The 13,125-nt window shown below is 40.3% G+C and overlaps 1 protein-coding gene across 1 annotated transcript; it reads left to right on the top strand.

Annotated features, from left to right (window-relative positions):
- Nucleotides 1–974: 974 nt before the first annotated feature.
- On the top strand, nucleotides 975–12,679 carry rem1 (RAS (RAD and GEM)-like GTP-binding 1). Its single transcript, XM_010881379.5, has 5 exons — nucleotides 975–1,331; nucleotides 1,504–1,853; nucleotides 5,031–5,113; nucleotides 9,661–9,868; nucleotides 11,493–12,679. The coding sequence occupies exons 2-5, from the start codon at nucleotides 1,529–1,531 to the stop codon at nucleotides 11,768–11,770; spliced, it is 894 nt and encodes a 297-aa protein (XP_010879681.1). The 5' UTR covers nucleotides 975–1,331; nucleotides 1,504–1,528; the 3' UTR covers nucleotides 11,771–12,679.
- Nucleotides 12,680–13,125: the final 446 nt, after the last annotated feature.

Here is a 13,125-nt window from a genome sequence, read left to right on the forward strand (position 1 = left end):
GCTCATTTTGTTCAAATGTATAATGTTCAAATGTCTCAATACTATGACTGACAGTAACTAACATACGTCACACACACACACACACACACCAATTATGTTAAAAGGTAATTGAAGTTCTTAATAAAAAGCTTTTTTAGTCATCATTATTTTTTTTATAATGTTACAACTCACCACAGGGTATATCATAATGTTACAATTCACCCCAGGGTATGTTACAACTAACCTGGGCTATGGGGTGAATTGTAACATTTCACTGTTTGAGACTAAACTACGTATTTTATGTTTGTGTCACAGATATAACAGCTACGCCATCTAATAGCAGACACATTTGGAATGCACTGGCTTTAAAGAGCTTCAAGATACAGACAGAAATGTCCAAAATGTTACAACCATCCCCTGTTTCCCCTACCGCAAATATCGAACATAAATAATAATAACTTTGAATACATTTTAATAATAATTCAGCCTTGACATGATTTATATGATGGGTAAAGTCAATGAAGCAAGGTTACAAACTATTGTGAAATTTAAAAAACGAATTATTTATTCTAATAATGATTTACTCTAAACAACGAATAGATGCAGAATGATTGCTAACTAGACGTACTGACAGACAAGCAGTCAGCGATGGACGGATAACAAATAAATCTATAACAAATAAATCGAAGTTTACACAAATCGTGCCGGGACCACAGGAGGCACTCTCAACCTCCTGCAGGGACCATGCTAATATTTCATATTCTTCAGCTGGGGCTGACTTAAAACATATACGTGGTGCAACATTGCTACACTTCAGAGGCAGCTATGGCAATTGCAAACAGCTAATATTTTAAGTAACCTAGCTTAAACATTGTGGCCGAGTACGGTTACACTACAGGTGATCAAAAACAACATCTGCCTCTGAGTGTGTGTGCGTGTGTGTATGTGTGTGCGTTTGTTTGTTTGTTTTTGTGCGTGTTTGTGTGTGTGTGTGTGTGTGTGTGTGTGTCTTCGCTGTGCGCCGCCCGCATGTGTATGATACGGAGAGCGAGACAGACTAGAGAGAGCAACCCCTGATTCCACTCTTACATTTTTAACAAGGTTGTGGAGCTTTTCAGGCTGTTGCCATGACTCCATGCTGTATACTGTTACAGTGTCCCATCAGCTATTCTTTACAACTGTAACAAAACTGATTGATACACTGGAAGCTTACCTTCTTACAAGAGCAGCATGACAGCTCGACCACAGTTCCGAGGCGCGCGAAAACTTTGATAGCTACTTGTACAAAGTGTGGTCGCTTTGTTCTGCAATGAAGAATACTGGACAAAATTAGAAGATTCATGGCTACAATTGTGAGTAAATTACTGACAATGTTGTTTCATAGTAGTGTTTTGTTTTCGGGGATACGTGTGTTTAAAAAAGTATTCATTGTAGTGGTAAATTGTGTTAATTTACACGTATCTCCTAGTGAACAATGAATGTGTCTGTCTGATTATGTTCAATACTCTATTCTTCCGATTTAAGGGATGTTCTTTGCCTTTTCGCTAATATGACACACACCCAGAGAGAGGGCAAGGAGATTTTGCGGAGAAGAGCAAGTACTCCAATCCCTGCCTCTCATCTGCCGGGGCCGAGAGGCAGAGATCCACTATCCGACTACCATCACCCGCCGCTCGGCCAGTCAGCCTCATACCACCCCGGGGACAAATCTCTCCACTGCCGCGCCAACTGGTCTTCGGATGACTCAGACGACGACTCGGAGGGCTCGGGAGCGGAATGTTTGTACCGCGTTGTTTTGCTAGGAGACCACGGTGTTGGAAAGTCCAGTCTTGCCAATATATTTGCCGGCATACAGGAGTCTCACGACCATTCAGGTGGGTTTTTTAATATTAAAACACAATTCCTCTTAATTGCCTATTGGATGTTTACGGTGTCTACAGCTACTCGTTGTAATACCTTATTACTTAGCCTAACTTAAAAACAATTCATCCATCATTGACTGTTCATTAATATCCGTGAACACTAATGAAACGTAGGCCTGTGTTAGGCTATTCAATTTGATATAGCCTACGTGTTTGTATCTCTTCAAAAATGACTCAAAGTAGGCTAATGGTTACTGACATTGCCCTGGCCACGATAACCTTGGCTAACCTGTCACAACTACATTGATTTAACTGTTGTAACTGTCACATGTACATGTAGTAGTAAATGACCTCAAATAATTGATTGACAGCTTGTATTGATCCACCCATTGATTTTGACAACCTGTTGTGTGATTTGTGCAGACAGTTTGTCATTTGTGAAACACCCAATATACATTTCTAAAACTCTCAAAAGGTTTTATTATGACAAAATGAAAGTCAAATAAATGTCTATATTCATAAACAAATACTTAAAACGTTATGGTCATGCATGAAAGTGTAGCTTAGACCTAGAAAGTAGATTAATTCCTTTGTGAGAGGTTCATGTTGTTTTATCTTGTGTGGGGTCAATGCTTTACTGCACTGTAAAAAAAAAAAGAGAAAAAAGAGAAGTTTTAAAACATTATGAGGTGGGTTGTAACACCAATTTATCAAGTGTTGTGTAGCATCTTTCAAGTAACTGGGAGCAACGCCAGAAAAGCACCAGATCTCAGGTTAGGAGCATTGCAACATTAGGGTTCCAAAGTATTGTGCAATATAACGGGAACAGTGAGGACGCAGCCTAGATAAATGCTGAGTGTCCCAATTGTTATGGAGAGACTCATCAGCTGTCAGATGTGTTGTTGGTATGTATTCCAAATGGCATCCTATCTCCTACATGGTGTGTTCGTTTTGTTCAGATCCCTGTAGGCCCTGTTCAAAAGCAATGCACTGTATTGAGATATTGGTTGCCATTTAGAAGGCATCCTCTTTTGTTGTTGCCTGTTGGTTACATTTAGACACTCTGACCCACAGAAGCTAATGGGAGGTCCTCCATAACATTTTACAGTCCGTTAGATAACGACACTGCTTGATCATTATGCTGTTTACAGCTAAAGATTTAGTTGGGATGTAAACTGAGCATGTCTTACTTTACTAAATAATTCAGGGGTGAACTGAAGTTATGTGACTATGACAAGCATTTTCCTAAATGTTCATACTTAATTTACATATGTAGACTTATTCCACAAAAAGATTTAAATGAAAACCTTTTATGGATGTTTTTAACATGTTTTTTGCCAAATACCCAAGCTTACGCAGACAGTGCCAGACTCCCACAAGAAAGATTTCCTAAAGATTAGGTTATCCCTCCCAAGAAGAACAAAGATGAATATCAAAAAGCAGGGCCAATCTGTCCCTGTCCTGTTCTAGTGTTGAAGAGTGACTGGATGTACGGTATCAGCTCAGTGCTCTTTGCTTATCTGGGCTGGCATGAGAGGTTCACACTGCTGGCGTGTCTGTGTGATGTGGACTGTCAGCCTTTCACTGACTGTTGTTGTTATTTTTAGTTTTGTGTACACTTGTCGCACTTTCAATAAGTGAGCTGTTTAAAGTTAATATGCATGTTAAAATACATGTTTTATGAGGACAGAACAGGGATATTGCAAAATTAGCCATTGTAGGAATGTTTGTTAGCTTGTTAACAGATTCTGTCCTAGACTATCACAGAGTGGCACAAACTCACAAGGGATTTGCCGGATTATTTGTCCTTCTCTTGGGGCGGCTTTTACGGTAAGGGTGGTTTTGAAAGTGGAAAATGTAACAATTCCTTCCATTCTTGGCCAAATAGCTTTTAGTCTTGATGTTAAATGTGTAGGATCTAATCCGATTAAACTAGACATAACTCAATGCTTCTTTCCACCATTGATCTTCAACGATATGGAAGTTTGTGAACGTGGAATACCGTAGCACCTTTTCGAGGTAGTGAGATACACACACATCAGAAGAGTTATTTGATGTCCCAAGTTTTTAAATGTCAAGGGGTTCTTAGATTTAATCTAAACGTAGCTATTTTTCTTAACTTTTTTTTCAAAAGAACAGATAACTTTAAAATGTACATGCCACTAATTCTAAATGGTAAAGAAGGAACTTTCACCACCACCCAACACCCTCCCATCTGCTCTACCTTTTTATTGACACATGGACAGTCTACTGGTTATTTTAATTGTTAAACATCCCATTGTCACACACACATGGCTATATACATGGATATATAGGTCCAGAAAAACTTAAGAGACCACTGCACCTTTTTCTTTCCTTTCCAAAAAAGTTGAAAAGGAACATTTTGAGTGAGGAACAGAAGGGTTCAATTTGCAGTGGTCCCTTAATTTTAACCCTTCTGTTCCTTTTCAACTTTTTTGAAAAGGAATAAAAAGGTTCCGTGGTCTCTTAATTTTTTCCGGAGCAGTATATATACATATATAACTACAAAATATAAGTTCAAAATTATTTCCCTGAAATTCCTTTGGGCTTCCTTGAAATGTTCAGTCTGATCATGTGGGCATTAGAAATGTTTTTGTTCAGTCTGTTCATGTGGGCATTATAATTGTTTTTGTTCAGCCTGTTCATGTGGGCATTTGAATTGTTTTTGTTCAGCCTGTTCATGTGGGCATTAGAATTGTTTTTGTTCAGCCTGTTCATGTGGGCATTAGAAATAAAATGTTCAGTCTGATCATGTGGGCATTAGAATTGTTTTTGTTCAGTCTGTTCATGTTGGCGAAATTTTTTTTGGTATGATTTTAATGTAAAGAGACCTGATAGTGTAGAGCCCATCCCCTTTGCCAGATTAACAGTCATTGTTCAATTATAATGAAATCAGCCTTTTAAAATCACGCAAATAGAATAAGTACCATGTAAGATTTAATGTTATCCTTACTTAACCTATTAAAATTCCAACCAGTTGAGAACTTTAACATGGGGGATGCCGTCAGTGGCACTGCTCATGCTTCAACAGGCTTTTGAGTCCCAGAATCCTTTTATCATTCTCTGTGGTTTAGACACAGGTTTATAATGTTTTCAAAAGTTATTAAGGTACAGTATGTGGTAATGAGATTTTATAATCTCTTTCCCGGCTATTATTTGTTGTTTTAGAGGACACCTATGAGAAAACCATGACTGTGGATGGGGAGGAGACTACCTTAATCGTCATGGACACTTGGGAGAATGAGAAACAGGTACAGTACCAGCCCCCTTTGTTACACAACAAAGTTTGTACAGTAGAGTAGAAAATATAAAAAAACGAATTTGAGTAAGGGGTTGGGGGAGTTTCAAATTTCTCTAACATGTTTTTAGTTTTCTTACTTTTAAAATGCATTGTGTTCTTGGTGTCACCGGAGAATACATACTCTGCGATAGATCAAAGAAACTATGACTCGTGCCTGTAACAGCGCAAATGAGTCAATCTATTTCCCCATTCCATTCACTTCAAAACAAATATGATACCTAAAGGACCACCGTGTCCCTGCATTGGTGTTGTGGAAAAAGAAATGTCCTCGTTCCTATGTGTGCCTGTAGCGATACTCCATTGACTGGAGCTGAAGAGGTGGTAAATCCTGGCTGTGCGGGACTTAGTTAGCGCTCCAGTGGCATGAGGGAAAGGTTTGTATGGGACACCAATGGCTGTGGGGCTCCAGTATTGATCACTGCCGGGGACTGAAGCATTCAGCATAGGCTACACGTTGATCAGTCTGCACCGGGTTATGGAGCTAGAAGAACATACAATACAAAGAACATTCACATGTCTGTTTGCACTGTATATTTTAAGTGTTTCTAAAAGAGAATTGCTGTGGAAAATAAGGATGTACAGTTGTGCTCAGAAGTAATAAATGTACCACTTGTTAAGAAAACATGAGTGAGCAGGCAAACCACATATCTTTTATTTCTTATGGGATTCACGTTCAACTGTAGGTCAAAACAGAAAGGCACAATCATAAAACAAAACATGGCAACAAAGAAAAAAATGAACTGACCCCTGTTCAAATGTCTGCATACCCTTGATTCTTCATACTGTGTATTGCCTGCTTTATAGCATGCAGTCTTTTGTAATAGTTGTCTATGAGGCCCTGAATTCTTGCAGGTGGTATAGCTGCCCATTCATCTTGGCAAAATGCCTCCAGGTCATGCAAAGTCTTTGCTCGTCTTGCATGAACCGCATGTTTGAGATTTCCCTAAAGTGGCTTGATGATATTAAGGTCAGGATACTGTGATGGCCTTCACCTTTGTCTGCTGTAACCACTTGAGGGTCATTTTGGCCTTGTGTTTAGGGTCATTGTCATGCTTGAAGGTCCAAGATCATCCCATGCGCAGCTTTCGTGCAGAAGAATGCAAATTGTCTGCCAGTATTTTCTGATAACATGCTGCATTCATCTTGCCATATATTTTCACAAGATTCCCTGTTCCTTTACAGCTCACACACCCCCAAAACATAAGTAAGCCATGCTTACAGTGGGGATGGTATTCTGTCACTATAGGCCTTGTTGACCCCTCTCCAAACATAGCGCTTATGGTTGTGACCATAAAGCTCTATTTTGGTCTCGTCACTCCAAATTACAGTGTGCCAGAAGCTGTGAGGCATGTCAAGATGTTGTATGACATTTTGTAACTGGGCTTTTGTGGCATTGGCGCAGTAAAGCCTTCTTTCTGGCAACTCGAACCTATAGCTCATTTTTGTTCAAGTATCATCGTATTGTGCTCCTTGAAACAACCACACTGTCTTTATCCAGAGGTTACTTGTGGGTTTTTCTTTGTCTCCCAAACAATTCTTCAGGCAGTTTTGGTTGAAATCTTTCTTGGTCTACCTGACCATTGGTTGGTATCAAGAGATCCACTTCTTAATTAGTGATTGAACAGTACAAGACTTTAAAGTTTTTATATCCTTCCATCTTCATTAAGTTCCATTACCTTGTTAGACAGTTCTTTTCGGCTCCCCATGGCTCAGAATCTAGCCTGCTCAGTGCATCCACGTGAGCGCTAATAAACTCATTGACTATATATACACAAACACTAATAGCAATTTAAAAAGCCACCTTTGTGGGAAATTCACCTTAGATTGCCATTTTCACCTGTTTGTGTCACCTTATGTGTCTGTAACAAGGACAAACATTCAAGGGTATGTAAACTTTTGATCAGTGCCATTTGGGTGATTTAAAAATGAGCCAAACAACTATGCGATAATACATGGCTTCATATGATCACTATCCTTAAATATATATATTTTTTGTTGCATGATCAGTCATATTTTCAAAATCACTGGCACTGTGATTTGAATGTCTTAAAGGGCACAGATTAGCACTAGCAGCAGAATGTCTATCAGAATGTTGCCATAGTGAAAGTTTTAACGATTTCAATTAACATTTCTAAAATGTTTTAAAAACGTCAAATATATTTCCACCTAATTAAGTTGTTGTTTGTTTAGAGTCTTGTTTGTCTGAAGTTGCATTGTCAGCAGTTGAAAAGTATGTTCGATTGGATTGAAATTTGATGATAGACTTTCCACTTTTTGAACCTGAAAATTACCTAGTTGCTATAGCAATATGTTCTGGTCTTTCACTTGCTGTTTGGTGAAACACTGTCCAATGAAGCAATGTACCCTTGGAAGTTACACACTTTGCTACAGAACTTGGCCTTTAATTAGAGTTTATTTAGACCACATCAGTGATTGTGAACGCAATATTATTTAAATAACTTGAACATAACATGCTTTCAGTTCACGCTAGCAACAAGCTACTTTCCCTGTCATTCAGGCAAAAACATGAAGTACCCATTTATTTGAAATGAAAATTGTATCGCGAAAATTACAACATTATTTAGAGGAATACAACATCTTTGATGTTAACAACACCACTTGTCTTAGTTTGGAGTGTTTTAAAGTGTTTTCCCACTTGAAATGCAGCTTTACAATAGGGGCACGTGTGCCTGAAGGACCAACTGGGAGTACCGGGACTGTCACTGAAATATACTTTTTGGACAAATTATCCCAAATAAAAATGTGCCTTATTCGCCTAAAACATATGGTTGACCATCACTAATGTTTGAAAGCTGAGGAGTATACACTGCTCAAAAAAATGAAGGGAACACTTAAATCACACATTGGGTCTTGATGAACAAAATATATTAAAGATGAAAATCTTTACTGTACATTCTGTAATTCATTGAGAACAAAATGACCTATCAACGTTCATTGGAGACCAAAATCACCAACTGATAGAGGGCTAGCTTCAAACTCACACTGAAAATCAAAGTAAACAATTGAAATAGCAGGCTGTTCCAACTTGTGTGAATTTCATCACGCCAACTCACAATGTGACTCAGTAGTGTGTATTGCCCCATGTGCCTGTATGCACACAACGTCTGGGCACGCTCCTGATGAGATGGTGGATGGTGTCCTGGGGGACCTGGCTCAGGGCATCAGTGAACTCCTGGACACTCTGTAGTAGTACTTGGTGGCGGCGAATCCACCAAAAAACACCAATACATGTCCCAGAGGTTCTCATTTGGATTCAGGTCTTGGGAAAGTGGGGGCCAGTCAATGGCATCAATGCCTTCATCATCCAAGAACTGCCTACACACTCTGGCCACATGAGGCCAGGCATTGTCCTGCACCAGGAGGAACCCAGGGCCCACTGCACCAGTGTAAGTTTTGACGATGGGTCTGAGGATTTCATCCCATTACCTAAAAGCAGTCAGGGTACCAATGACTAGCATGTGGATGTCTGTGCGACCCTCCAAGGAAATGCCTCCCCAGACCATAACTAACCCACCGCCAAACCGGTCATGCTGGATGATGTTGCAGGTAGCATAACGTTAACCATTGCATCTCCAGACTCTTTCAAATCTTGTCACATGTGCTCAGTGTGAACCTGCTTTCATCTGTGAGGAGAACGGGAATGGTGGAACGGCCAATTCTCGTGTTCTCTGGCAAATGCCAGTCGAGCTGCACAGTGCTGGGCTGTGAGACCAGGTCCCATTAGAGGATGTCGGGCCCTCATGCCACCCTCATGGAGTCTGTTTCTGACAGTTTGGTCAGAAACATGCACACCAGTAGCCCGCTGGAGTATGGCTCTGGCAGTGCTCCTCCTGTTCCTCCTCGCACGAAGGAGCAGAAACTGGTCCTGCTGCTAAGTAGATGCCCTTCTACGGCCCTGTCCAACTCTCCTTGTGTAACAGCCCATCTCCTGGTATATCCTCCATGCTCTTGAGACTGTACTGGGAGACACAGCTAACCTTCTTATGACGGTACGTATGGATGAGCCATCCTGGAGGAGCTGGACTGCCTGTGCAACCTGAATGGGCTGCAGGTACCACCTCATGCTACCAGTAGTGACAAGGACACTAGCAAAACTAGAGAAAAATCAGTCAGGAAGGATAAGGAGAGAGCAATTGTCTGTGGCCACCACCTGCAAAACCATTCCCTTTTTGGGGGTTGTCTTGCTTTTGCCTCTCCAGTGCACCTGTTGTCACTTTCATTTGCACCAAAATAGGTGATATTGATTCACAATCGCTTATACTTCCTAACTGGACTTATTGATATCTCTGAAGTTTAATTAACTTGATGTTATACTGTAATGATTACGTGTTGCCTTCATTTTTTGGAGCAGTGAATTTTACATTAAAGATATATTCAATTATAAAATCAAAGAACACATAATAACAAAGTCTAGATAGCACTTGGGTTCATTGTTAGTTAAGGATTTTCTAGATAATAGTTGTCTTTGTGTTTCAGGAGGAGGATGAGAAGTGGGTCCAGGACTACTGTATGCAGGTTGGCAATGCTTACGTCATCGTTTACTCCATCACAGACCGCACCAGCTTTGAGAGTGCCTCAGAGTTACGCATCCAGCTACGGCGCATACGGCAGGCTGAGAACATTCCCATCATCCTTGTGGGCAACAAAAGTGACCTGGTCCGCTCCAGAGAAGTGGCTGTAGAAGGTAACATTGATTCCAATTGAATTTATTTTATTAGCGTCCCCGTTAGCTGGTGCCAGAAATACACTGCCCCTGCAAATAGAAATTTGTTAGCACATCTCTGGAATATCACGTAGTCATGGCATTGACCAAACATATTTAAGAAATACATTTTTACCTCGGCTGTTACAACAGCACATATATAGATTCATAATGTGTGGGTTTGTTAAGAGTGTGTTAGATATAATGGGCAACTTGTGTGTGTGTGTGTCACTCTTCACAGTCCCGGTAAAGTGTTGTTTTATCAAAATGTAGTTTTCAACCACTAAACATTATTGTTAGGTTGAGCCACATTTCGTTTGATAGAGCCACCTGCAATTACAGCTTTAGTTATTTTGGTATTTACCAACTCTGCGCACACAATGTCAGAGTGATTTTGGCATGTTCACTTTTACAGAGTTTCTGTAGGTTAAGGTTATTTAGACAATTTTCGTGCCTCTCCAATGTTACTTTGGCCTTGTGCTTGGGATCATTGTCCTGCTGAATGGTGAATTTTCTTCCAAGCGGTCCTTTCTCTTAAGTGTGGCGTATACACAAAAAGCATACACAGTAATTATTTTGCCCCTCACCTTCCATCGTCTTTTCCTCTTCTGTATGTTGCTGCCCAAATCAGCCATGACAAGAGGGAGGTGTGGAGGGGTGGGGCTGGTCCCCTCTGGTTGCGCCTCCTCACCTGCCTCTTCAAATTAAAACCTGGTGGAACACATTCATTCTTCAAAAAAAGTGTTTCTGAATTTGAAGAACCCATAAAGGATGTATCCGATTGAATAGAGACGGTTCAGTATTTTGAACAAGTCATTGCTTCTATCAACAAAGATATATTTTTTATAATCTATTCACACCTTCACAGTCTATTTCTTATGGAGTGATTCAACATGTTTATGACCACACAACTTTGTGTTTAGGGTTTAAGGGATTTCACTGGCTGTACATGCTGACATGTATTGTGTTGAATCACCTGCATACATTTTTGTTTGCATTATTCTTGTAGAAATATCATTATTATTATTAGGATCCGGGTACCCTGATCTGTCAAACATCCAGATCAGGTTACCCCTAATCTAGTTACCCCTAATCTATCAATGCCAGGTGGTTTGGCATCATCCTCCATCTCCCCTAACAATAACATTACAAAATATTAAAAAACACTTTTATATCTGCTTTACTCTTTGTTTTCATTTATGTTCCATCACTGAATTTACAAGTTTAAACCTTTTAAAACAGTGACTTGATGAAACTCTGAGCAGTACGCTGCTTTATAACAGAAGAAACAGTGAGGAATACAATGATCTATGTTGCACTTTCTATGGATGTCATTTTCAAAGAAACAAGCAAAACACATCGCAAAACTGCTGTATTATATACTCCCGTAACATTCCTAGATTTGAATTGACAACACATATTGCACACACTAACAGTGATTGGGACAGAGTTTGAATGTTTATCCTGGACTCCAGATAAGCTAATCCAGTGCCATAGATGTGTCACCTGATTCCCGGGCAATAAAGAAATGAATCAAACGTAGACCTCTCACACGTAAAACCTCCCGTTTGAAACCATTCCTCCTCTGTGCTCTGCTGTCTCCCAGAGGGCCGTGCATGTGCCGTGGTTTTCGACTGCAAGTTCATTGAGACATCTGCTTCCCTCCACCACAACGTCCACGAACTCTTCGAGGGCATTGTCCGTCAGATTCGCCTGCGGCGAGACAGCAAGGAGACCAATGAACGACGACGCTCTGTGTACAAGCGCAAGGAGAGCCTCACCAAGAAGGCCCGCCGCTTCCTGGACCGCCTGGTGGCCAAGAACAACAAAAAGATGGCTCTGAAGGTTCGCTCCAAGTCCTGCCACGACCTGGCCGTGTTGTAATGGCTGCCAAGTTGTGTGCAGCAGGTGATCCACAACAGTCACGGACACTTATTCTCGTCTTTGCCCTGACACTGTGTTTTTTCTAATTGTCCGTGTTTTGGGTCAAATCCATTAACCCACCAAAGGCTGTATTATACTGCCTCTAGACTCTAGTTCAAGGCTCCAATTGCTTCTGGTAATGGTAAAGGACTGTTTTCTATTTATTTACCCATTCAAAGCATGTGGGTTGAGAACATGTGAGGCAATTGAGACGTTTTTGTTGCTCTATCAGAAATTAGCTTCTCGACTGTTTGCTTTACATGTAATTCATGTGATTCCCAGACCAATATATCCAGACATAGATCTAAAATTTTTTCCTATCCTTCAGAAGTTTTCTATGATTATTGAGGTATGAAATAATTTATTTTCTACCAGAGAGAGTGCTTTGGGTGCACTGTAAGATGTATTTTTGCCATGAGGACAGCAACGACCACAGAGTAATAAGATGACTCTAACTACTTATTTAAATTTTTTTGCACTAAGGGACGCAGTCATTTGTTGGAAGGATTCTATGGACGTTCTTGCACAAGGAAGTTTCTATCCACCAATGAGATTCCATTGTCAACTTTCTATAAAGATTATGTCATCCACACCTTCCTTTTCAAGCACCGCCTACACCGGAAGGACCAGTGGGGTGTTACATTAAAAGAGTCGTAAAAAAGCCTTGTATGATGATGACATGGTCTTAAAGAGAACCAAGAAGAAACATCTTGAGTTCTTTAGTTGTGTGTTTGTGCACGTGTGTTTGTGGGTATTTGTTTGTGGGCTTGAGAGCGGTATACCAATAACTTTTGTAAAAAAATAATGTTGCAAGTTTGTAAATACAGTACATAATGATTTTTATGAGGAAATAAATCTACAGAAATTGGATTACGACAATGCCATTGTTTGCACTGGAATCTGAGGCGGGGTCATGATTTAGAAACAGCATTCGAATGGTATTATTAAAGGATCAACATTTGCTATTCATAAAATATTTTAGTTGCTGGCCTCAGTGCTTTGTTTCTGCTCTTCCCGTTGCCATGGGAAACCGACTGCTAGTCCACTAGTCTGGGGTATTTGACTATCCGAGTAATGTGGGCATGAATGTGAGCTTTAAAATGGGAGGATTTAAAGTATATGCATGAAAGTTGTGCTGATTCTTCAGTCCATAGCCTTCCGTTAACATGCATGAGGAAAGGGCTGACTAGAGATCATAGTTTTGAAGTCTAAGCTTCCCAAATGGACCCCTGTCCCTTTACAGGGTACTACTGTCCTCCAGGACGCATGGGTGTTATTCGTAAAGATCGTTTGCTATTTGGGAAGTGTGTCCCCTA

The sequence above is a fragment of the Esox lucius genome, chromosome 17 (assembly GCF_011004845.1).
Source record: "Esox lucius isolate fEsoLuc1 chromosome 17, fEsoLuc1.pri, whole genome shotgun sequence".
NCBI classification, from domain to species: domain Eukaryota; kingdom Metazoa; phylum Chordata; class Actinopteri; order Esociformes; family Esocidae; genus Esox; species Esox lucius.

What these genes read in the sequence shown, in the direction of transcription:
- rem1 (XM_010881379.5), top strand. Translation starts at nt 1,529, where the DNA reads ATGACACACACCCAGAGAGAGGGCAAGGAGATTTTGCGGAGAAGAGCA. An exon ending in GGAGTCTCACGACCATTCAG is followed by an intron (nt 1,854 to 5,030) that starts GTGGGTTTTTTA and finishes TTGTTGTTTTAG; the next exon opens with AGGACACCTATGAGAAAACC. An exon ending in CTTGGGAGAATGAGAAACAG is followed by an intron (nt 5,114 to 9,660) that starts GTACAGTACCAG and finishes TTTGTGTTTCAG; the next exon opens with GAGGAGGATGAGAAGTGGGT.